The sequence below is a fragment of the Macrosteles quadrilineatus genome, unplaced genomic scaffold (genome assembly GCF_028750875.1).
Source record: "Macrosteles quadrilineatus isolate MER2022 unplaced genomic scaffold, UCM_ALF_1.0 Scaffold_1__1_contigs__length_201487025, whole genome shotgun sequence".
NCBI lineage: Eukaryota > Metazoa > Arthropoda > Insecta > Hemiptera > Cicadellidae > Macrosteles > Macrosteles quadrilineatus.
Window position 1 is genome coordinate 137860206 of NW_026542594.1, and position 25761 is coordinate 137885966.

General features: G+C 45.6%; 1 protein-coding gene and 6 non-coding genes across 7 annotated transcripts; 4 read left to right on the forward strand and 3 right to left on the reverse strand.

Annotated features, from left to right (window-relative positions):
* Positions 1-14627: 14627 nt before the first annotated feature.
* Positions 14628-14789, reverse strand: LOC128983746 (U1 spliceosomal RNA). The gene has a single exon (XR_008489924.1). It is a non-coding gene; the product is annotated as a U1 spliceosomal RNA (small nuclear RNA).
* Positions 14790-15623: 834 nt separating this feature from the next.
* LOC128983738 (U5 spliceosomal RNA) lies at positions 15624-15744 on the forward strand. The gene has a single exon (XR_008489916.1). It is a non-coding gene; the product is annotated as a U5 spliceosomal RNA (small nuclear RNA).
* Positions 15745-15891: 147 nt separating this feature from the next.
* On the reverse strand, positions 15892-16105 carry LOC128983781 (small nucleolar RNA U3). The gene has a single exon (XR_008489956.1). It is a non-coding gene; the product is annotated as a small nucleolar RNA U3 (small nucleolar RNA).
* A 501-nt stretch (positions 16106-16606) lies between these two features.
* Positions 16607-16768, forward strand: LOC128983763 (U1 spliceosomal RNA). The gene has a single exon (XR_008489940.1). It is a non-coding gene; the product is annotated as a U1 spliceosomal RNA (small nuclear RNA).
* A 3490-nt stretch (positions 16769-20258) lies between these two features.
* LOC129000853 (uncharacterized) lies at positions 20259-24053 on the forward strand. The gene has a single exon (XM_054427906.1). It carries the CDS (start codon positions 20259-20261, stop codon positions 24051-24053), a length of 3795 nt encoding a protein of 1264 aa, XP_054283881.1.
* A 583-nt stretch (positions 24054-24636) lies between these two features.
* Positions 24637-24822, forward strand: LOC128983776 (U2 spliceosomal RNA). The gene has a single exon (XR_008489952.1). It is a non-coding gene; the product is annotated as a U2 spliceosomal RNA (small nuclear RNA).
* A 425-nt stretch (positions 24823-25247) lies between these two features.
* On the reverse strand, positions 25248-25366 carry LOC128983715 (5S ribosomal RNA). The gene has a single exon (XR_008489896.1). It is a non-coding gene; the product is annotated as a 5S ribosomal RNA (ribosomal RNA).
* Between the last annotated feature and the right edge of the window lie 395 nt (positions 25367-25761).

The window sequence follows — 25761 nt, forward strand, 5'->3', positions numbered from 1 at the left end:
AAACTGGACTACGTTTTAAATTTTATTTATTGACGAAAGTTATTTATTTATTACGTGGTTGCAAAGTGGCGGAGAATTTTGAAAATCCTCGGTCAAGTATCGCTTCTCGGCCTGTTGGCTAAGATCAAAGTGTAGCCCGATCTTCGCTTCTCGGCCTGTTGGCTAAGATCAAAGTGTAGGCTTGTTGGCTAAGATCAAAGTGTAGCCAATGTCTTTTTTGAATACAGTTGTGCGTGTCACGCGTGTTCAGTGCCGTGCCACGAACGTTCTACACCGTGTGCTACACGTGTGAGTGAGCTCGAGTGCGCGTGGTGCCAACGTCACTGACCGCGACGAGGAGCACTACTGACGTGGACGTGACAAACGTGGGACAAGTGAAGTGACATGTGTGTCGGACCCTAGTGGCGAGTGTAGATCCCGGGCCGACGTCGACGATGGAGCCAGGTGAACGTCGTGACCACGTGACCTGGCTGCAGGAATGGACTGGTTTGTCGAAACATGTTTCTTGCAAACTGTTTTAATTTATTCTACTAAACTGGACTACGTTTTAAATTTTATTTATTGACGAAAGTTATTTATTTATTACGTGGTTGCAAAGTGGCGGAGAATTTTGAAAATCCTCGGTCAAGTATCGCTTCTCGGCCTGTTGGCTAAGATCAAAGTGTAGCCCGATCTTCGCTTCTCGGCCTGTTGGCTAAGATCAAAGTGTAGCCAATGTCTTTTTTGAATACAGTTGTGCGTGTCACGCGTGTTCAGTGCCGTGCCACGAACGTTCTACACCGTGTGCTACACGTGTGAGTGAGCTCGAGTGCGCGTGGTGGCAACGTCGCTGACCGCCACGAGGAGCACTACTGACGTGGACGTGACAAACGTGGGACCAGTGAAGTGACATGTGTGTCGGACCCTAGTGGCGAGTGTAGATCCCGGGCCGACGTCGACGATGGAGCCAGGTGATCGTCGTGACCACGTGACCTGGCTGCAGGAATGGACTGGTTTGTCGAAACATGTTTCTTGCAAACTGTTTTAATTTATTCTACTAAACTGGACTACGTTTTAAATTTTATTTATTGACGAAAGTTATTTATTTATTACGTGGTTGCAAAGTGGCGGAGAATTTTGAAAATCCTCGGTCAAGTATCGCTTCTCGGCCTGTTGGCTAAGATCAAAGTGTAGCCCGATCTTCGCTTCTCGGCCTGTTGGCTAAGATCAAAGTGTAGGCTTGTTGGCTAAGATCAAAGTGTAGCCAATGTCTTTTTTGAATACAGTTGTGCGTGTCACGCGTGTTCAGTGCCGTGCCACGAACGTTCTACACCGTGTGCTACACGTGTGAGTGAGCTCGAGTGCTCGTGGTGCCAACGTCGCTGACCGCCACGAGGAGCACTACTGACATGGACGTTGTAACAATTTTCGTGTACCACTTAAGCCCATTCATAAATAATTGAGACTGATCACCTCGATTATGGATTAACCAGTTGAAGTAGCGCGCCTTCAAATGTTTGGCAATATCTACCCGGAAATGTTGTGCCATTGCCTACCCTCGCCTGAAAGGAGCAAAAGAATTGCCGTTGAGCCAAAGTAGGTCAGTTACCCTCCCCTCTCCGCCTAGACCATGTTGAACGCTGCCGATGATTCATGAATCACGTGACTTTGAGGATTGTCGGTGCATGCAAAAATTCCAGGAAGAGTCGACAACGGTTGTAGCGATGCATTTTGGACCTTAGTTGGAGCATAGACCAGGACATTGGAAGAGTTAGGACCCTCAACACCTTCGTCGGTGGATTTGAATTTCGATAATTAGAAAATTTCTGAGGTAAGCAAGGAGCCTTTTCTAAAGTATCATGATTGAGTATTTATTTGGATTTGTTGTACATAAATGTAATACCCGATTGCTTCAAAGATAGGTTTATGAATTTAGTATGTCGATCAGCCGTATCAAACCTGTTCAGTAGGATGTTTGAAACTCAAAGTTGGAGAGAATATTTAGTTAACAATCCAATTTAAAATAAAACCGTGTCATGTAAATTTGTAGGTTAGTAAAAATGTTGTACTTTTCTTGAGCTTTATTTAAAATGTTTGATTTAAACAAATGTAATTAATATCAGTTGTTACATAATTTCGTCATTGTATTTGCAAGACCATTCATGTAGGTTATTTTATGTAAATGTACACGATTTTGTTTGCCATCTTGAAAATTTCATGTTTTATGTTTCTGTCGTAAATGTAAATTAGTGATGTTAACTTTTTGAAGGTCAAGCACCAAGGAGATTAAATATTAAAGATTGAAAAATCAAAGGGAATAAATAGACGATTTTAATTAATTAATAATTTTGTTAGTGTTAAAATTTTAGAGTGTAGGCTATGTTTCAATTGTAGTAAATGTTAAAGTAAATAAGTAACTGTTGACTCGAAAAGTTATAAAATGCTTAGATTTTAGTAGTAAAAAAAAACTTTGCGAATTAACTAGTGTACCTTTGTTGATTTCAAGTCCTTAGGTATATAATTTGGTCCTGGACCTAAATAAATATTTTGAGAATTAATTGTCTTTGAGTAAATATTATCTGTTGTTGAGCTGTAATCTGATTCAAGTAAATGTAACTTTGTTTTGAGGAAAAGGGTAAATATTTGAATTTTGAAATATTATTAGGTGATTAAAGAAATATTTGACTTTTGAAATTTATTTGAATAAATATTGTGTTCTAGCTCAATTTAGTCTTTTTATTGAAGTTTTTGGTATCCTTGGTATATAATTAAGTTAGTGTAACTGAACATATTATTTCACTTGATTGAATATTTCTTGCTAGTTTTAAGATTGTCTATTTGGGGTATGATATGTCCCTCATTAGGGTAAATACGGCTCATTGACATAGTTAGATTTTTTTTACTTTTCTCCCTGCTTACTGAAGGAGTCACTCGGACTGGGAAGGATTGGCTCCTTGTTGCATCCTGTTAGTAAACCCTCAACAAGGTGGCGCCCTCAAATGAATTAATTATAAAATATCGCCCGAGTGTCTGCTTGGCCCAAATTCAGGACTTACCCCGACCCAAACAGAGCTAGTCAAACTTTGCTGGTGGCATATTTTTTCAGTCAATTGAGACTGTTGCAAATGACGCCCTGAACGTGGGGCCTTCTTGAATTGATTGTGAGTAAGGGAGAGAAAAATTGTTTTGTGGAAATTCAGGAAATATATATTTTTGAATTTTAGACTGTTGGAGAATATTATTGTTTCTTGTGTTGTATGTATTTTTGCTGTCTGACTCAAAGATCTTAGTATGGCAGGCAATGCTTATTATTTAAGGAAAACTGAGATACAGTACGAACTGAAAATTAGAGGAATCAGTTCTGAAGGCAATCAGGATGAACTGCGAAAAAAATTGTCCCAATGCTTCACATCTAATACTTCAGTAGATCAAGATATTGTCATGGAGCTTAAAGTTGAACAAGAATTGGAAGAATGTGAGGAGAAGTTTACAGATATAAGACCCTTAGTTGAAAATTATGATGGTGATAAGAAAGATAACGAGTACAAGCGCCTTTTAGCTCGACTTTGGCATTTATATCACAGGATTGAAAGAATTCCTACCAACGACACAGACGGAGAAGACGATGATGGGGATGAAGAAAAGAAATCTGCTCTTCTGGAAAAGACTAAGGGGTTGTTGGATTCTTTTGCAACCAAAGATGCTGAGCCAAAATCTAAACTTGATAATCCACCTGATAACTTAAGTATTCCAGGATCATCTCAGTCAAATATAGAGATCAAAAAGACTTTGACTGAACCACTTCAATCTTCTGAGGATTTGTATGCTCCCGCACCTGTCAACACTACTACAGACCACCCTAAGCCGGAACAGACCAGCAGTAATCCATCAGTAGAACACGTTCATCAACAGCAGAGCTATTCCAGTAATTTTTACCGAGGAAAGTCAATACCTGTCTACAAATGGGGACTCAAATTCGACCCGGACTCTGGACATAGTGTTGGTTCATTCTTAGAGAGAGTCGAGGAGTTGAGGCGAGCCAGAGGATTGACTCAACAGGAACTCTTCGCTTCAGCCGTTGACTTGTTCTCAGGCAAGGCTCTCATCTGGTTTAGGTCAGCGATAAATCGTGTGTCGTCGTGGGATCAGCTTTGTAAGGAACTTAAACTGGTATTTCAAAGTCCTGATTATGATGACATGTTGAGACAAGAGATAAGAAATCGAGTTCAGGGACCTGAAGAGCCTATTGATTTATTTTTAGCTGCTTTTGAAGGATTATATGGAAGACTTTCTGATAAAGTGTCTGAAGGAGAACAGTTACAACAGGCTTTGAAAAACTTGAATTCCTTCTTGCAAGAAAAACTCTGCATGTTTGACGTCAAGAATATGGATCAGCTTCGTGAACTTGGAAGAAGGGCTGAACTAGGGCGTTTAAGGACTGCTACTCACGTCACGCCCCAACGACATCAAGTATTAGAACCTGATTTGGCCTGGGGATCCTCTCCTAGACGGAAGACTTCGCAAGTTGCCGCCTTGAGACCTAGTAGTTCGGGTCGAGCTGATTCATCTATTAAATGTTGGAATTGTGGTGTCAGTGGACATAGGTTCTCACAGTGTTCTCAGAACCGAAAACGTTTTTGCTTTGGCTGTGGCCAGCCTGATGTTGTCAAATCGAACTGTCAGAAGTGCATGCCAAAAAACCTGCATGGCGGGGAGCCGACTTCCTAAACGAAGACGACTCCCTGGAAAATGAAAATATATCGATACCCCTTGCTGATGATCAACCTTGTGGACATAGAGCTGTCGTATCCTATCTTTTGGAAAAGTGTGAAAACGACCCTAGGCCTTATCTTTCTGTTAGGATTTTTGGTAGAGAAATCAAGGCATTGTTAGACAGTGGAGCGTCTCAAACGTTGATTGGAAAAGAAGGGTTGTGGATTTTAAAGGAATTTCCTGCTCATTTACATAGAAATACCGGACAGTATATAGAGACTGCAGATGCAAATAAACATCAAGTAATAGGTCATATAAATGTTCCTATCACTCTTAAAGGAAAGACTAAAGACTTATCAATCCTTGTAGTGCCAACACTTCAGCAAAACTTAATTTTAGGGGTAGACTTTTGGGACATCATGAATATTGTGGCTGATGTTCATAACCGTCAGTGGGATTTTGCCCAAAACATCAACAGGAACTTTTGTTATACTTTGGAAGGCATTAGGGCTGAAGAGACTTTAGTCACTGAGGAGAAGAAAAGGCTAAATCTGTTAGTGGACAATTATTTCAAAGATGAGTCTTCAACTCTGGGCCGCACTGATAAAGTTAAACACGTAATAGATACTGGCGATGCCAGAGCGGTTAAGCAGCGCTACTACCCCATCTCACCTGCCAGACAAAAACTTGTAAATGATGAATTGGATAGGATGCTTGCACTAGGAGTTGTTGAACCATCCCATAGCGAGTGGTCATCTCCAATACTACTTTTGGACAAACCTGATGGATCCCATAGATTCTGTGTTGATTTTCGAAAGGTTAATAGTTTATCGAAAAAGGATGCCTACCCTTTACCCCATGTGACAACTATCTTAGACCGTCTTCGTGATGCAAGATACCTCTCGAGTCTTGACATAAAGAGTGCCTATTGGCAGATACCTCTGGACCCTGCCAGCAAAGAAAAGACAGCGTTTACCATCCCAGGGCGTGGATTGTTCCATTTTGTTACGATGCCCTTTGGCCTAAGCAACGCACCTGCCACATGGCAGCGGTTCATTGATAACGTTCTTGGCCCTGATCTTGAACCGTATGTCTTCGTTTATCTGGATGACATCATTGTAGTAACCCAAACATTTGACCACCACTTAGAGGTTCTCTCAGAGATCTTTAGAAGAATCAGACAAGCAAAACTGACCCTGAATAAAGAAAAATGCCAATTTTACCGGCCAGAACTTCGTTACCTGGGATATGTGATCAGTGAGCAAGGACTTAGGGTTGACCCTGATAAGGTGAAGGCTATTGTAGATGTTCCGGTTCCTCGCAGTCAAAAGGAGGTTAGACAGTTCTGCGGCACTGCGTCATGGTATAGACGTTTTATACCAAATTTTGCTACCAGGATGTATCCTTTGACCTCTCTGCTGAAGAAGAAGAAGAATTTTGTTTGGAGCAAGGAGGCTCAAGAGGCTTTTATCGATATTAAGTCATGTTTAATTACCGCTCCCATATTATCATGTCCTGACTTCACTCAACCATTCATTATCTCATGTGATGCTTCGGGAGTTGGATTGGGCACCGTCCTTAGTCAACAGTCACCACAAGGGGAAGTTGTCATAGCCTACGGCAGTAGGACTCTGTCAAGGCAGGAACAAAACTACAGCGCAACAGAGCGCGAGTGTTTAGCAGTGATCTGGGCCATTGAAAGGTTTAGACCGTACATTTAAGGGACCAAATTCACAGTAATAACCGACCATTATAGTTTGTTATGGTTAAATAATTTAAAAGACCCCCAAGGTCGTTTAGCTAGGTGGGCCTTGCGTTTGCAGCCCTACGATTTTCAGCTTGTGCACAGAAAAGGAAAAGAAAATGTAGTTCCTGATCTCCTATCTCGGTCTGTCCCGCAGAATTCCACTCCTGCACCCATTCAATGTAACTTGGTGGTTACGGGCACTATTAAGGACAAATGGTATTTGAAAATGGTGAAGAGTGTGGAAGAAAAGCCTGAAGCCTACAGCCAGTGGCGAATTAAGAACAACTCACTTTGGAAGAAAGTCCCTGATGTTTTACCCCTTCCCTCTGGAGATTCCGAGTGGAAAGTAGTTCTGCCTAAGGATTTAAGACAACAAGCTCTACAAGAATGTCATGACGCCCCGACCTCAGGACACCAAGGAGTGCTGAAGACGTATAAAAGGATGCAGCTTAAATACTATTGGCCAAAAATGCGCAAGGATGTGGCTTCATATGTTGCTCGTTGTAGAGTATGCCAGAGTATCAAGTACGATCAACAAAAACCTGCCGGCATGATGGGAGAGTACCGTGGGGTTGATTGCCCTTGGAAAATGATATCTGCCGATCTAATGGGACCTTTTCCCCGCTCAGTCAAGTCAAACAAGTATCTTCTGGTCGTGACAGATTCCTTCACTAAATTTGTTTTGCTGAAACCGTTGAGAGCAGCCACCGCAGTTTCAGTTTCAAAGTTCCTGGAAGAAGAGGTGTTTATGGTTTACGGTGTTCCAACCTTTTTGATTTGTGACAACGGGTCGGAGTTCATCGGCAGCCCTGTCAAGAAATTAGCTGAGAGATACAAAGTAAAACTCTTACTCAATGCAAGTCGGCATCCTCAGGCCAACCCGACTGAGAGGGTGAACAAGAACATAGTGACAATGCTACGGGCATATGTGGGAAATAATCACAGGAATTGGGATAGCCAAATCGCTCAAGTGGGATTTGCACTGAGGTCCTCAGTCCATGAAGCTACCGGCTACACTCCAAACTTCCTCAACTTTGGCAGAGAAGTTCCTATTTCTGGTGCAGGATTTAGCCTTCTTCAAGATGGAAATGGAATCCCTGAAGTAGAAGACTGTCAACCATATAGTGAACATCTGCAAGAGATAAGAATATTACATCAAGAAGTCCATGAACATCTCAAGGAAGCCCATAGACGAAATGCCAAGCACTACAACCTGAGAAGACGTCCACAGGAATACAAGGAAAAAAGTCTTGTGTGGAAGAAAGACTTTTGTCAGTCCAATGCGGCCAACTATTTCTCTTCTAAGCTAGCACCTAGATATGCAGGACCATATGTTGTTGCCAAAAAGGTATCCCCACTGATTTATGCCTTGGAAGATCTAGAGGGCAAGAGAATTGGGAACTGGCATGTCTCTGACTTGAAGGCATATGTTTAACGAAGACACCTTGGCACTTGGAGAAAATTTAAGGAAATTTTCTTTTGGCAGGGGGGTATTTGTAACAATTTTCGTGTACCACTTAAGCCCATTCATAAATAATTGAGACTGATCACCTCGATTATGGATTAACCAGTTGAAGTAGCGCGCCTTCAAATGTTTGGCAATATCTACCCGGAAATGTTGTGCCATTGCCTACCCTCGCCTGAAAGGAGCAAAAGAATTGCCGTTGAGCCAAAGTAGGTCAGTTACCCTCCCCTCTCCGCCTAGACCATGTTGAACGCTGCCGATGATTCATGAATCACGTGACTTTGAGGATTGTCGGTGCATGCAAAAATCCCAGGAAGAGTCGACAACGCTTGTAGCGATGCATTTTGGACCTTAGTTGGAGCATAGACCAGGACATTGGAAGAGTTAGGACCCTCAACACCTTCGTCGGTGGATTTAAATTTCGATAATTAGAAAATTTCTGAGGTAAGCAAGGAGCCTTTTCTAAAGTATCATGATTGAGTATTTATTTGGATTTGTTGTACATAAATGTAATACCCGATTGCTTCAAAGATAGGTTTATGAATTTAGTATGTCGATCAGCCGTATCAAACCTGTTCAGTAGGATGTTTGAAACTCAAAGTTGGAGAGAATATTTAGTTAACAAACCAATTTAAAATAAAACGTCCATGTAAATTTGTAGGTTAGTAAAAATGTTGTACTTTTCTTGAGCTTTATTTAAAATGTTTGATTTAAACAAATGTAATTAATATCAGTTGTTACATAATTTCGTCATTGTATTTGCAAGACCATTCATGTAGGTTATTTTATGTAAATGTACACGATTTTGTTTGCCATCTTGAAAATTTCATGTTTTATGTTTCTGTCGTAAATGTAAATTAGTGATGTTAACTTTTTGAAGGTCAAGCACCAAGGAGATTAAATATTAAAGATTGAAAAATCAAAGGGAATAAATAGACGATTTTAATTAATTAATAATTTTGTTAGTGTTAAAATTTTAGAGTGTAGGCTATGTTTCAATTGTAGTAAATGTTAAAGTAAATAAGTAACTGTTGACTCGAAAAGTTATAAAATGCTTAGATTTTAGTAGTAAAACAAACTTTGCGAATTAACTAGTGTACCTTTGTTGATTTCAAGTCCTTAGGTATATAATTTGGTCCTGGACCTAAATAAATATTTTGAGAATTAATTGTCTTTGAGTAAATATTATCTGTTGTTGAGCTGTAATCTGATTCAAGTAAATGTAACTTTGTTTTGAGGAAAAGGGTAAATATTTGAATTTTGAAATATTATTAGGTGATTAAAGAAATATTTGACTTTTGAAATTTATTTGAATAAATATTGTGTTCTAGCTCAATTTAGTCTTTTTATTGAAGTTTTTGGTATCCTTGGTATATAATTAAGTTAGTGTAACTGAACATATTATTTCACTTGATTGAATATTTCTTGCTAGTTTTAAGATTGTCTATTTGGGGTATGATATGTCCCTCATTAGGGTAAATACGGCTCATTGACATAGTTAGATTTTTTTTACTTTTCTCCCTGCTTACTGAAGGAGTCACTCGGACTGGGAAGGATTGGTTCCTTGTTGCATCCTGTTAGTAAACCCTCAACAAGGTGGCGCCCTCAAATGAATTAATTATAAAATATCGCCCGAGTGTCTGCTTGGCCCAAATTCAGGACTTACCCCGACCCAAACAGAGCTAGTCAAACTTTGCTGGTGGCATATTTTTTCAGTCAATTGAGACTGTTGCAACGTGACAAACGTGGGACCAGTGAAGTGACATGTGTGTCGGACCCTAGTGGCGAGTGTAGATCCCGGGCCGACGTCGACGATGGAGCCAGGTGATCGTCGTGACCACGTGACCTGGCTGCAGGAATGGACTGGTTTGTCGAAACATGTTTCTTGCAAACTGTTTTAATTTATTCTACTAAACTGGACTACGTTTTAAATTTTATTTATTGACGAAAGTTATTTATTTATTACGTGGTTGCAAAGTGGCGGATAATTTTGAAAATCCTCGGTCAAGTATCGCTTCTAGGCCTGTTGGCTAAGATCAAAGTGTAGCCCGATCTTCGCTTCTCGGCCTGTTGGCTAAGATCAAAGTGTAGGCCTGTTGGCTAAGATCAAAGTGTAGCCAATGTCTTTTTTGAATACAGTTGTGCGTGTCACGCGTGTTCAGTGCCGTGCCACGAACGTGCTACACCGTGTGCTACACGTGTGAGTGAGCTCGAGTGCGCGTGGTGCCAACGTCGCTGACCGCCACGAGGAGCACTACTGACGTGGACGTGACAAACGTGGGACCAGTGAAGTGACATGTGTGTCGGACCCTAGTGGCGAGTGTAGATCCCGGGCCGACGTCGACGATGGAGCCAGAAGATCGTCGTGACCACGTGACCTGGCTGCAGGAATGGACTGGTTTGTCAAAACATGTTTCTTGCAAACTGTTTTAATTTATTCTACTAAACTGGACTACGTTTTAAATTTTATTTATTGACGAAAGTTATTTATTTATTACGTGGTTGCAAAGTGGCGGAGAATTTTGAAAATCCTCGGTCAAGTATCGCTTCTCGGCCTGTTGGCTAAGATCAAAGTGTAGCCCGATCTTCGCTTCTCGGCCTGTTGGCTAAGATCAAAGTGTAGGCCTGTTGGCTAAGATCAAAGTGTAGCCAATGTCTTTTTTGAATACAGTTGTGCGTGTCACGCGTGTTCAGTGCCGTGCCACGAACGTTCTACACCGTGTGCTACACGTGTGAGTGAGCTCGAGTGCGCGTAGTGCCAACGTCGCTGACCGCCACGAGGAGCACTACTGACGTGAACGTGACAAACGTGGGACCAGTGAAGTGACATGTGTGTCGGACCCTAGTGGCGAGTGTAGATCCCGGGCCGACGTCGACGATGGAGCCAGGTGATCGTCGTGACCACGTGACCTGGCTGCAGGAATGGACTGGTTTGTCGAAACATGTTTCTTGCAAACTGTTTTAATTTATTCTACTAAACTGGACTACGTTTTAAATTTTATTTATTGACGAAAGTTATTTATTTATTACGTGGTTGCAAAGTGGCGGATAATTTTGAAAATCCTCGGTCATGTAACGCTTCTCGGCCTGTTGGCTAAGATCAAAGTGTAGCCCGATCTTCGCTTCTCGGCCTGTTGGCTAAGATCAAAGTGTAGCCCGATCTTCGCTTCTCGGCCTGTTGGCTAAGATCAAAGCGTAGGCCTGTTGGCTAAGATCAAAGTGTAGCCAATGTCAATTTTGAATACAGTTGTGCGTGTCACGCGTGTTCAGTGCCGTGCCACGAACGTTCTACACCGTGTGCTACACGTGTGAGTGAGCTCGAGTGCGCGTGGTGCCAACGTCGCTGACCGCCACGAGGAGCACTACTGACGTGGACGTGACAAACGTGGGACCAGTGAAGTGACATGTGTGTCGGACCCTAGTGGCGAGTGTAGATCCCGGGCCGACGTCGACGATGGAGCCAGGTGATCGTCGTGACCACGTGACCTGACTGCAGGAATGGTCTGGTTTGTCGAAACATGTTTCTTGCAAACTGTTTTAATTTATTCTACTAAACTGGACTACGTTTTAAATTTTATTTATTTGACGAAAGTTATTTATTTATTACGTGGTTGCAAAGTGGCGGAGAATTTTGAAAATCCTCGGTCAAGTATCGCTTCTCGGCCTGTTGGCTAAGATCAAAGTGTAGCCCGATCTTCGCTTCTCGGCCTGTTGGCTAAGATCAAAGTGTAGGCCTGTTGGCTAAGATCAAAGTGTAGGCAATGTCTTTTTTGAATACAGTTGTGCGTGTCACGCGTGTTCAGTGCCGTGCCACGAACGTTCTACACCGTGTGCTAGACGTGTGAGTGAGCTCGAGTGCGCGTGGTGCCAACGTCGCTGACCGCCACGAGGAGAACTACTGACGTGGACGTGACAAACGTGGGACCAGTGAAGTGACATGTGTGTCGGACCCTAGTGGCGAGTGTAGATCCCGGGCCGACGTCGACGATGGAGCCAGGTGATCGTCGTGACCACGTGACCTGGCTGCAGGAATGGACTGGTTTGTCGAAACATGTTTCTTGCAAACTGTTTTAATTTATTCTACTAAACTGGACAACGTTTTAAATTTTATTTATTGACGAAAGTTATTTATTTATTACGTGGTTGCAAAGTGGCGGAGAATTTTGAAAATCCTCGGTCAAGTATCGCTTCTCGGCCTGTTGGCTAAGATCAAAGTGTAGCCCGATCTTCGCTTCTCGGCCTGTTGGCTAAGATCAAAGTGTAGGCCTGTTGGCTAAGATCAAAGTGTAGCCAATGTCTTTTTTGAATACAGTTGTGCGTGTCACGCGTGTTCAGTGCCGTGCCACGAACGTTCTACACCGTGTGCTACACGTGTGAGTGAGCTCGAGTGCGCGTGGTGCCAACGTCGCTGACCGCCACGAGGAGCACTACTGACGTGGACGTGACAAACGTGGGACCAGTGAAGTGACATGTGTGTCGGATCCTAGTGGCGAGTGTAGATCCCGGGCCGACGTCGACGATGGAGCCAGGTGATCGTCGTGACCACGTGACCTGGCTGCAGGAATGGACTGGTTTGTCGAAACATGTTTCTTGCAAACTGTTTTAATTTATTCTACTAAACTGGACTACGTTTTAAATTTTATTTATTGACGAATGTTATTTATTTATTACGTGGTTGCAAAGTGGCGGAGAATTTTGAAAATCCTCGGTCAAGTATCGCTTCTCGGCCTGTTGGCTAAGATCAAAGTGTAGGCCTATTGGCTAAGATCAAAGTGTAGCCAATGTCTTTTTTGAATACAGTTGTGCGTGTCACGCGTGTTCAGTGCCGTGAAACGAACGTTCTACACCGTGTGCTACACGTGTGAGTGAGCTCGAGTGCGCGTGGTGCAAACGTCGCTGACCGCCACGAGGAGCACTACTGACGTGGACGTGACAAACGTGGGACCAGTGAAGTGACACTGGTCCCACGTTTGTCACGTCCACGTCAGTAGTGCTCCTCGTGGCGGTCAGCGACGTTGGCACCACGCGCACTCGAGCTCACTCACACGTGTAGCACACGGTGTAGAACGTTCGTGGCACGGCACTGAACACGCGTGACACGCACAACTGTATTCAAAAAAGACATTGGCTACACTTTGATCTTAGCCAACAGGCCTACACTTTGATCTTAGCCAACAGGCCGAGAAGCGAAGATCGGGCTACACTTTGATCTTAGCCAACAGGCCGAGAAGCGATACTTGACCGAGGATTTTCAAAATTCTCCGCCACTTTGCAACCACGTAATAAATAAATAACTTTCGTCAATAAATAAAATTTAAAACGTAGTCCAGTTTAGTAGAATAAATTGAAACAGTTTGCAAGAAACATGTTTCGACAAACCAGTCCATTCCTGCAGCCAGGTCACGTGGTCACGACGATCACCTGGCTCCATCGTCGACGTCGGCCCGGGATCTACACTCGCCACTAGGGTCCGACACACATGTCACTTCACTGGTCCCACGTTTGTCACGTCCACGTCAGTAGTGCTCCTCGTGGCGGTCAGCGACGTTGGCACCACGCGCACTCGAGCTTACTCACACGTGTAGCACACGGTGTAGAACGTTCGTGGCACGGCACTGAACACGCGTGACACGCACAACTGTATTCAAAAAAGACATTGGCTACACTTTGATCTTAGCCAACAGGCCTACACTTTGATCTTAGCCAAATGGCCGAGAAGCGAAGATCGGGCTACACTTTGATCTTAGCCAACAGGCCGAGAAGCGATACTTGACCGAGGATTTTCAAAATTCTCCGCCACTTTGCAACCACGTAATAAATAAATAACTTTCGTCGATAAATAAAATTTAAAACGTTGTCCAGTTTAGTAGAATAAATTAAAACAGTTTGCAAGATACATGTTTCGACAAACCAGTCCATTCCTGCAGCCAGGTCACGTGGTCACGACGATCACCTGGCTCCATCGTCGACGTCGGCCCGGGATCTACACTCGCCACTAGGGTCCGACACACATGTCACTTCACTGGTCCCACGTTTGTCACGTCCACGTCAGTAGTGCTCCTCGTGGCGGTCAGCGACGTTGGCACCACGCGTACTCGAGCTCACTCACACGTCTAGCACACGGTGTAGAACGTTCGTGGCACGGCACTGAACACGCGTGACACGCACAACTGTATTCAAAAAAGACATTGCCTACACTTTGATCTTAGCCAACAGGCCTACACTTTGATCTTAGCCAACAGGCCGAGATGGTGGTTCGGTGATCGGACGAGAACCGGTATATTCAACGTGGTATGGCCGTTGGCGAGTGCTGGAAGTACCTGTCACCATCCTGAGTGAACCATCATTATTCTAACTGACAGAGCAATCAGCAATACATTATCAGTTTTATAAATCAAAATGGATAAAAACTCGAAAATTAGTGGATTCGCCAGATCCGTGGTAGGATCCTAGTCAGTTTTGCGCTACGAAATTCATCGACTGTTAAAAAAGTAAATAACAATCAACATTGAATAATATAACGTATTGCACGATTTAATATTATGAAAAATTTAGTCCGTTTCTTTTTTGTTTACAGGTTATTGCGCTACGTTATTCTTATTCAACGATTGTTAACAAAAATATCATTTATTTACGTACACTACCGCTGTTGTTTGTATAAAATAACGAATGACTTTCTCTACCTACTCACTATACACCCCATTGGAGTTGAATGTGTATTATTAGGGACAGCGCGAACGCAGTCCCCGCTACCAAAAATTACGCGCCCGAGATACCCACATTTGGGGCATTCGCAGGAGTCAGCCCGACCGTAGTGCAATGGAAGGGCCTCATCCTGGGGGAACCGCCTTCTTGATCACGGTAACCCCTACGCCAGGTAAGTATGAGTGCGAGAGCGACGAAATGGGCACCCGGCTCTGGCGTGTAGCGGGTATCAGTGCGAGAACCGATCCACACTACAGCTGTAACGGTGTCGGTAATTGTAAATTTATGTCGCCAAAATCGTGTCGTCGTCTTGAAAACGGTTAACGGTAAACGAATCTCGAGGTTTCAAAAAGAAAAACCTCTGGGCAACGTGTAAACACCGAGCGAAACCGTCCACGTCGTCCAGACCAACAGTGGCTGGCTCAGTTTACCGATCGGGCTATATAATTCTATCTCGATCAAAGGAAATTGCCGCCGCCCAGAAATTCACTCTCTCTTAGTGTGTTGTTTCATTTTTTTTTATTCTAGAAATTCATTTCTTTGTTATTATCATTTTTATTTTCATTTTCATTTTCATTTTCGTTTTCATTTTTATTTCATTCCATTTACTTTTTTACTACAATTTTACTGAAAATCATGATACACGGTGTCTCGTCGAACGTCGTCGTCCCCCTCCTCCTCGTCACACACGTGCAGTGCTAGTTCACGCCGTGTGGAGCGCTAGTAGCGCAGCGCGAGGTCCACGTCGCGTCGCCACGACGAGGCTGCAGCCCGGCTCAGGCTCACCTCGTTCCCGGCCGGCGGCGCAGTTTAGTAACAGTGGTGACACGCGCAATCGGCACTCTTGCCGACTGGTGTTCCAATAAGATACGTCCACTGTGACGGGTCCCGTTTGTCTAGATTGTTGTATATTTCGTAACATCGTGTTTTACGTGTGGACATTCGTGTCAGTTGGCTCTCGCCGGCTCTAACTGAGTCCAGTACTAGTGGGTCGCTCGGGTTTCGTCACGCGCTCCACTCTAGTTTCCCTTCAAAACGAATAAATCTTTCGCCTTTTACTAAAGATTTCCGTGGAGGGGAACACACGATGAGTCTATAAATAAATTTTTAATTAGCGCCCGATCCTTATGGGATTGGGCCACTCACTCGAGTACAATGTTGATTGATTATCACCTCACTGAGCACGAATATACTGTCGTGTAAAAACCTATGACACGCTTGTATTCAATTCAATTGAAGATTGATATTATAAGTTGTTTATTTCATTTATTTTTTTTTTTTTACCACTCTGAACGTCCACCTCTCGACCAGTACCCTAAGGTAAAGGCTGAACGATCATCGATGACGTGCTCCCGTGCCGCTAGGGCCCGGGACCTCGTCTGCCTCACGCTCAGAGAGATGGACCGTAACTCTTCATCGTGGCTGGTATCCACTTCCGTAATGGAGTGTATAAATGAAGATCTTACTACAGAAATGATCCTGTGAAGTATGATCTTGACACGACGTCGGTCACGACCGACGGTCCAGCCGAATTCGATCGTACACAACCCTGTGAGAATCAATATATAAACACTATCGACAGACAATCTCGCGCCGGACTCGGACCTCAGTAAAGACGCTGTTCTGCAAGGAGCTCAGTCACAGTCTAAGCGAAATAAGTCGCAAACAGCACGCGACCGTTTGCCGATCGGTTTCTATAGCGTGGTTTCACCTCGTCTCCGCGCCGGCGCAGCCAGTGACCGACGACGTGTCCGAGCCAGCCACTGTTGGTCTGGACGACGTGGACGGTTTCGCTCGGTGTTTACACGTTGCCCAGAGGTTTTTCTTTTTGAAACCTCGAGATTCGTTTACCGTTAACCGTTTTCAAGACGACGACACGATTTTGGCGACATAAATTTACAATTACCGACACCGTTACAGCTGTAGTGTGGATCGGTTCTCGCACTGATACCCGCTACACGCCAGAGCCGGGTGCCCATTTCGTCGCTCTCGCACTCATACTTACCTGGCGTAGGAGTTACCGTGATCAAGAAGGCGGTTCCACCAGGATGAGGCCCTTCCATTGCACTACGGTCGGGCTGACTCCTGCGAATGCCCCAAATGTGGGTATCTCGGGCGCGTAATTTTTGGTAGCGGGGACTGCGTTCGCGCTGTCCCTAATAATACACATTCAACTCCAATGGGGTGTATAGTGAGTAGGTAGAGAAAGTCATTCGTTATTTTATACAAACAACAGCGGTAGTGTACGTAAATAAATTATATTTTTGTTAACAATCGTTGAATAAGAATAACGTAGCGCAATAACCTGTAAACAAAAAAGAAACGGACTAAATTTTTCATAATATTAAATCGTGCAATACGTTATATTATTCAATGTTGATTGTTATTTACTTTTTTAACAGTCGATGAATTTCGTAGCGCAAAACTGACTAGGATCCTACCACGGATCTGGCGAATCCACTAATTTTCGAGTTTTTATCCATTTTGATTTATAAAACTGATAATGTATTGCTGATTGCTCTGTCAGTTAGAATAATGATGGTTCACTCAGGATGGTGACAGGTACTTCCAGCACTCGCCAACGGCCATACCACGTTGAATATACCGGTTCTCGTCCGATCACCGATCACCATCTCGGCCTGTTGGCTAAGATCAAAGTGTAGGCCTGTTGGCTAAGATCAAAGTGTAGGCAATGTCTTTTTTGAATACAGTTGTGCGTGTCACGCGTGTTCAGTGCCGTGCCACGAACGTTCTACACCGTGTGCTACACGTGTGAGTGAGCTCGAGTACGCGTGGTGCCAACGTCGCTGACCGCCACGAGGAGCACTACTGACGTGGACGTGACAAACGTGGGACCAGTGAAGTGACATGTGTGTCGGACCCTAGTGGCGAGTGTAGATCCCGGGCCGACGTCGACGATGGAGCCAGGTGATCGTCGTGACCACGTGACCTGGCTGCAGGAATGGTCTGGTTTGTCGAAACATGTTTCTTGCAAACTGTTTTAATTTATTCTACTAAACTGGACTACGTTTTAAATTTTATTTATTTGACGAAAGTTATTTATTTATTACGTGGTTGCAAAGTGGCGGAGAATTTTGAAAATCCTCGGTCAAGTATCGCTTCTCGGCCTGTTGGCTAAGATCAAAGTGTAGCCCGATCTTCGCTTCTCGGCCTGTTGGCTAAGATCAAAGTGTAGGCCTGTTGGCTAAGATCAAAGTGTAGGCAATGTCTTTTTTGAATACAGTTGTGCGTGTCACGCGTGTTCAGTGCCGTGCCACGAACGTTCTACACCGTGTGCTAGACGTGTGAGTGAGCTCGAGTGCGCGTGGTGCCAACGTCGCTGACCGCCACGAGGAGAACTACTGACGTGGACGTGACAAACGTGGGACCAGTGAAGTGACATGTGTGTCGGACCCTAGTGGCGAGTGTAGATCCCGGGCCGACGTCGACGATGGAGCCAGGTGATCGTCGTGACCACGTGACCTGGCTGCAGGAATGGACTGGTTTGTCGAAACATGTTTCTTGCAAACTGTTTTAATTTATTCTACTAAACTGGACAACGTTTTAAATTTTATTTATTGACGAAAGTTATTTATTTATTACGTGGTTGCAAAGTGGCGGAGAATTTTGAAAATCCTCGGTCAAGTATCGCTTCTCGGCCTGTTGGCTAAGATCAAAGTGTAGCCCGATCTTCGCTTCTCGGCCTGTTGGCTAAGATCAAAGTGTAGGCCTGTTGGCTAAGATCAAAGTGTAGCCAATGTCTTTTTTGAATACAGTTGTGCGTGTCACGCGTGTTCAGTGCCGTGCCACGAACGTTCTACACCGTGTGCTACACGTGTGAGTGAGCTCGAGTGCGCGTGGTGCCAACGTCGCTGACCGCCACGAGGAGCACTACTGACGTGGACGTGACAAACGTGGGACCAGTGAAGTGACATGTGTGTCGGACCCTAGTGGCGAGTGTAGATCCCGGAAGTGTGTTCATCTTATTGGAACACCAGTCGGCAAGAGTACCGATTGCGCGTGTCACCACTGTTACTAAACTGCGCCGCCGGCCGGGAACGAGGTGAGCCTGAGCCGGGCTGCAGCCTCGTCGTGGCGACGCGACGTGGACCTCGCGCTGCGCTACTAGCGCTCCACACGGCGTGAACTAGCACTGCACGTGTGTGACGAGGAGGAGGGGGACGACGACGTTCGACGAGACACCGTGTATCATGATTTTCAGTAAAATTGTAGTAAAAAAGTAAATGGAATGAAATAAAAATGAAAACGAAAATGAAAATGAAAATGAAAATAAAAATGATAATAACAAAGAAATGAATTTCTAGAATAAAAAAAAAATGAAACAACACACTAAGAGAGAGTGAATTTCTGGGCGGCGGCAATTTCCTTTGATCGAGATAGAATTATATAGCCCGATCGGTAAACTGACGGTATTAAACACAATATGTCGTTTTACGTGGTAGAAAAGTGGGCGTGGCCTGTTTTGTTTGATTCGACCAATAGGAGAAGAGTTGGGTAGTTCTCGCAAAGTGCATAGTTCAGACCGAGAGGCGGACGCGACAAACGCGATTCTCCCGTTAACATATTCGACCTGTGCACGACGGACACGATAGCAGTCGTTAAAAAGAATGGCGATTCGACGTGTTACAGATTTTTACACTATCTCGTTATTATCGGTGACGCGACTGCCGGATAGCGGGAGCCAGCGACGAGACCGACGACGAACGAACCCTCTGACGTGGACCTAGTCTCGCGACGCTAGCGCTACAACCGGCGTGGACAGCGTGGACAGAACTGGCATTAGCACCCGGACTGTTCGGGGCCCGAGTCGGTTCTCGTACGCGTTCGCAGACGAGAGTGTTGAAATAAGTCGATCAACAACACACTCACGTACACATAGTACGGAAACAGTTGTTGTTATTCTCTCGTCCTGTCGCAGTTGGAAGCCCTTTTTTCAGTATTTTCTACTCCGGTTTGCCGCCGACGGTGTCCGAAGGCCCCGCGATTCCGTGAAAAACTCACACCAACGGGGGTGGTTGCAAAGTGGCCGAGAATTTTGAAAATCCTCGGTCAAGTATCGCTTCTCGGCCTGTTGGCTAAGATCAAAGTGTAGCCAATGTCTTTTTTGAAAACAGTTGTGCGTGTCACGCGTGTACAGTGCCGTGCCACGAACGTTCTACACCGTGTGCTACACGTGTGAGTGAGCTCGAGTGCGCGTGGTGCCAACGTCGCTGACCGCCACGAGGAGCACTACTGACGTGGACGTGACGAACGTGGGACCAGTGAAGTGACATGTGTGTCGGACCCTAGTGGCGAGTGTAGATCCCGGGCCGACGTCGACGATGGAGCCAGGTGATCGTCGTGACCACGTGACCTGGCTGCAGGAATGGACTGGTTTGTCGAAACATGTTTCTTGCAAACTGTTTTAATTTATTCTACTAAACTGGACTACGTTTTAAATTTTATTTATTGACGAAAGTTATTTATTTATTACATTTTATCATCTGACTATTTATTCTACAGTATTTATTTAATCTACATATATTTATTCGTTGACATTTTTACTGTTGGACTGGAGAGATATTTATTCATCGTTATTTATTCTATAGTATTTATTGCACGTTATTTATTTATTTATTTATTACGAACATGGACATAGTATATTATTTAGTGCCCTTCCCTTTGGACGAGAATGAAGGCCCCCTTAGATGTGAGGACTGTTTTGGGGTACCCAATAATAGGAAGCAGGGTGTATATGAGTCCCGTAAGAAGTTGGAGCAGCACCTGTGGCGCATCCATAGAAAAAAACCCAAATACCAGTGTCGGGTCTGTGGCGAGCAGAGCCAAATGCTAAGAACAGCACAAAACCATGCTCGTCAGCACGTGGCTCCCCCTGCAGTGCCTAGAAGAAGAGGAAGACCACGACGGCAGCGGAACAGTAGCAGCGAGGCAAGTGACACTTCCGACGTGCCAACTCCGCCACGTGGATCGCCGGCGCCTGACCGTGGAGCCAGACGTCTGCACCATGAGGGGGAGGTTGACGACCAGGTGGAGGCTGCGGCTGTGGAGGATCACGAAGTGATGGGCGACCAGGTGGAGGCTGCTGCTGTTGGTGACCACCAAGAGATGGACGACCAGGTGGAGGCTGCGGCGGTTGGGGACCACGTCCGGGACCTGCTGAACTTCACGGAGGAGGTTGCTGACCTGCGTGCTGAGATGGAGCTTGACATCGACGCTTCAAGGGCCGTACTGGAGACATCTGTGGCTGTGGGACCTGCTGCCTCGACACCAGTGCCTAGGCTCCAGGCCGAGCGGCGGGACGAGGTGGACCTCGATGCGACCCTGGCCCGGCTGACGGCTGCTGCAGCACGTGGGGACGGCGACGCCTGGGACGTGGTCCTGAACGAGAGTCTGCGGGTGCGGAGACGTCGCAGCCGCAACGCTTCGATTGTGAGTGTCAGTAGCAATAATGGGGGGGCTCAGATAGGGGGGGCATTAGATTTAGACATTGTAAATACCACTGATGGGGGCAGAGATGAGCTTGGGGGTCCGCCCCCTCCCGCGCCGCCGAATGGCCGCCAGGGTCACTGGCTGAGGGAAGTGGTGGAGGCAGTGACCTTTGAGGCTTTCGAGCGGGTCGTGGGGGCGTGGATTCTCGAGGCAGCTCCCAAGAGAAGGGAAAATGGCCCCCCTCGGGTGGCAGATGGGACTGGTCGGGGCCGTGGTCGTGGCCGCGGGCGGGGCCGGGGCGCTCAGCGACCTGGAGCCCGTGCTCGTGGGCATGGCCTTGGTCCTGGTCGGGACCAGGCAGCCCGGGGTGGGTTTGATCCAATCGAAGCTGCCGCCATCCAGAAGCTGTTCCGTCGCAACAAGAAAAAGGCGGTCAATCAGATTCTGGGTGGTGACAGTCGATTCTGTACCGTGGATGACGCAGTGGTGGAGGACCATTTCAGAAGGGTTTTCTCGGCGGGTGACTTTCGAGTCGGGCCAACTCCCCAGGTTGTTCGTGACACCATGACTCCTCACGAGCCATGTGACGGAGACCAAGACCTGGTGGGTGAGATAACCCCTGACGAAGTGTTGGCTAGGCTGGGGCGGGCTTCCAATACTGCACCGGGCCCTGATAGGGTCCCCTATTGGGCACTCAAGAGGGCTGACCCGGGTGGTGTGGTGTTGGCGGCCATCTTCAGCCGATGCCTTGAAGAGGGCCGGACTCCGGCAGAGTGGAAGAACTCCAACACTGTGCTCATCCACAAAAAAGACAACCCCATGGACCTCGACAACTGGAGACCATTGACCCTAGCTTCCTGCATTTCGAAGCTGTACACAGGGCTCTTGGCCTCCAGAATTGGCAAGTGGGCCAGGAATGGCAGGATCTCCTGGCCCCAGAAAGGTTTTATGGAGCACGAGGGGTGCTATGAGCACAACTTCGTGGTCCGATCAGCCATCGATGACGCCAGAAGGGGAGGGAAAAGAGTCGTGCTTGCATGGCTTGACCTCTCCAATGCCTTTGGGTCTGTGCCGCACAGCTACCTCTTGCATGCGCTTCAGATGCATGGGATGCCCCAGAAATTGATTGACGTGGTGAGTGAGCTTTACCACGGGGCAACCACGAGAGTCCGCACGTCACAAGGCTTTACCGGTCCTATACCAATGGCGGCAGGGGTGAAGCAGGGCGATCCGCTCAGCCCTATTCTCTTCAACCTTGCCATTGAGCCAGTGGTCAGGGCAGTACATAGTGCTGCTGAGTCGGACGGGTATCGTCTTGGTGGACGCCACTTCTCTGTCGTGGCCTACGCGGACGATCTGGCACTGATTGCGTCAGGCGAGGAGCAGATGCGCAGGCTCCTGAGGACGGCGGAGGATGTCGCTGCCTGGGCTGGCCTAAGGTTTAACCCCAGGAAGTGTGCAAGCCTCGAGGTGGATTGCCGCAACCGCAGGCGAGTCCTGGCGACCGAGTACGAGATCGGTGGTTCTCCTATGGTGTGTCTGAAAGAGGGCGAGGAGTACCGTCATCTCGGGGTGCCAACTGGATTCAAAGTGGACCAAACACCGGAACATGACATTGCCAGAATGGCCGAAGATGTGAAGAAGATTGACGAGAGTCTTCTGGCACCTTGGCAGAAGTTGGAAGCCGTGAGGATGTTCATACTCCCACGGCTAGACTTCATCATGAGAGGAGCCAGGGTGGCCAAGACCCCACTGAAGAAGCTCGACAATGACGTGAAGAGAATGGTGAAGAAGTGGCTCTACCTTCCACAGCGAGCCAGTGCTGAGGTGGTCTATCTGGGTGTGGCAGAGGGAGGGGCCGGAATGTTCCCTCTGGCAGACCTAGTTGACATATCCTCCGTGGCCCATGCCTTCCGCATGGTCACGTGTACTGACCCTGTGGTGAAAGACCTGGCTAGAGCTACTCTTTCGCATGTCGCCAGGAAACGCCTTGGGCGTCCCGTTTCCCTTGACGAGGTTGCCGACTACTTGTCCGGTAGGTTGGACGGTGACTTTGCCAGGGATGGAGGTGACATCGGTTCTCTGTGGACTGATGCGAGGAATGCCGCCGGTAGGCTCCAAAAGAAAATCGGAGTCTACTGGAAGTTTGACCATGCCAGGGAGGAGTTCCAAATTCGAATTCCCTCGCCTGACGGCACTTCCGGTCCAGTCATTGTCCCAGAAGAAGCAAGGGGCCATCTATTTTCAAGACTGAAGACTGCCATGAGGCTCAAGTTGAAGAAGACACTAACTAGGAAGCCTGATCAGGGGAAGGTTTTCGACGTGGCTTGCCGATGCCGTGATTCAAATCATTTCATCCAGGCCGGCAAGTTCACTCGATTTGCCGATTGGCGCTTTATTTTTAAGGCTCGCCTCGGCACCGTCCCTCTGAACGGTTGCAGGCGTTGGGGCGAAGGCGATAGGAGGTGCAGGCGCTGTGGTGAGCAGGCAGAAACTCTGCCTCACGTGCTGAACCACTGCCAGCCGACCAGTGAGGGCTGGAGAAAGCGCCATGATGCAGTACTCCATCGCTTAGCCGAATCAATCCCGGAAAGGACCGGAACCACCAGGGTTGACCTGACCGTTCCCGGTGTCGAGAGTACCTTGAGGCCCGACCTGGTCGTCACGAACGAGCGGGAAAAGCGCATCCACTTGGTGGATGTGGCTATCCCGTTCGAAAACAGGTACGGGGCGCTAGCTGACGCGAGACGACTCAAAATTGAGAAATACCGTCAGCTAGCTGATGAACTTCGCCTCAAGGGATACTCTGTCACCCTGGATGGGTTCATCGTGGGTTCCTTGGGATCCTGGGACATGGCGAACGAGCGAGTGTTAAAACTGTTGAACATCTCCTCGCGCTGTGCCCAGGCCATTAGACGCCAGATGGTCTCTGATGTGATCATGTGGTCACGAAACATCTACGTGACTCATATCACAGGCCATCGGCAATGGTAGGGAACCCCCATCAGTGGTATCGAACGCATGGCCCGTTGTTTTTGTTAAGAATTGTTAATTTTGTGATACATGTGATGTGTTTTGTGAAAAAAAAAGTGTAGTGAAGTGTTAAAAGTTCATAATTTATTTCTGTGCATTGTTAAATTTAAAAGTTCTATTATTGTTATTTAATTTCTAAGTGGCTTGCTGTACCTTTGTTAGTTATTTATTTGTAGTAGTTTTAATTAGGGAAATTTAATTTCCAGAATTGTTAAACATTTTTTTGAAGCTCAATGATAGATTTAAGATGGAGTGGCGTCCAATGTACAGCAAGCCTGGGCCGTTCCCCTGGGGGAGTTGTTGCGTTCAAATTTCAATATTAGGGTGCCAGTACTCAGGTTAATGTTAAGTTTGATTGACTAGTTAAGAAGTGACTCAGCATGTGAATCATAGGATTTGATGGTGGACTGCAATTTTGATCTACATTTTTGATATGCATGTTAAATTTTATAAAAGTGAAGCTCAAAAGAGCATGTGGACGATATTTATTGCATGGAAGATTCCACCTTTTTTGGCATGAAATGTAAAGGGTTTGCTTGATGTAATATTTAAAAATGTTCAATAAAAAGTTGTCAATCTGTTCTTATCAGCTTAACATCTGATACGTCCCTCATCGAGGGACCAGTTTGTTAAACTGATTTTTGGAAATCGACGGAGTGCTAGGAGCTTGCTCCACCTCTGTCACGGGTTGACCCGGCATTGCAGTACCGCCGGGACCGGCCCACCATAATACCATATCGTACGTTCAACTAATAATAAGTAGTACAGAGATATTGACACGCATCAATTAATTGATTCTAAGTACTGCATTGTAAAAATGTAGACCGAATAAATTATTATCGACGTTCGAGCGACCGCTGACGAGACGACACGACGGGTCGTTCATGTTACCGTTGTTATTAAGTCAACACTAGTTCGTTAATAGACTACAGTATTGTTTGCTGTACACAACATACCGAGTATTCCAAATAAATAAAAATAAATGTATGCCTAATGTGAATACAAGTGTGTCACAGTAAACGGTGAAAACTATTGGAAATAACAAAAAATTAGCAATAAGAAAATAAAAATATAGTGAAAAGAAGACCTTTGGAAATAACAAAAAATAAACAAGAGGAAATTTTAAATATAGTGAAAAGTACAAAATGAAAAAAATGCCAACAGCACGTGGTGTTCCCAAGCGGTCACCCATCCAAGTACTAACCACGCCCGACGTTGCTTGACTTCGGTGATCGGACGAGAACCGGTATATTCAACGTGGTATGGCCGTTGGCGAGTGCTGGAAGTACCTGTCACCATCCTGAGTGAACCATCATTATTCTAACTGACAGAGCAATCAGCAATACATTATCAGTTTTATAAATCAAAATGGATAAAAACTCGAAAATTAGTGGATTCGCCAGATCCGTGGTAGGATCCTAGTCAGTTTTGCGCTACGAAATTCATCGACTGTTAAAAAAGTAAATAACAATCAACATTGAATAATATAACGTATTGCACGATTTAATATTATGAAAAATTTAGTCCGTTTCTTTTTTGTTTACAGGTTATTGCGCTACGTTATTCTTATTCAACGATTGTTAACAAAAATATCATTTATTTACGTACACTACCGCTGTTGTTTGTATAAAATAACGAATGACTTTCTCTACCTACTCACTATACACCC

What these genes read in the sequence shown, in the direction of transcription:
- LOC129000853 (XM_054427906.1), top strand. Translation starts at nt 20,259, where the DNA reads ATGGACATAGTATATTATTTAGTGCCCTTCCCTTTGGACGAGAATGAA.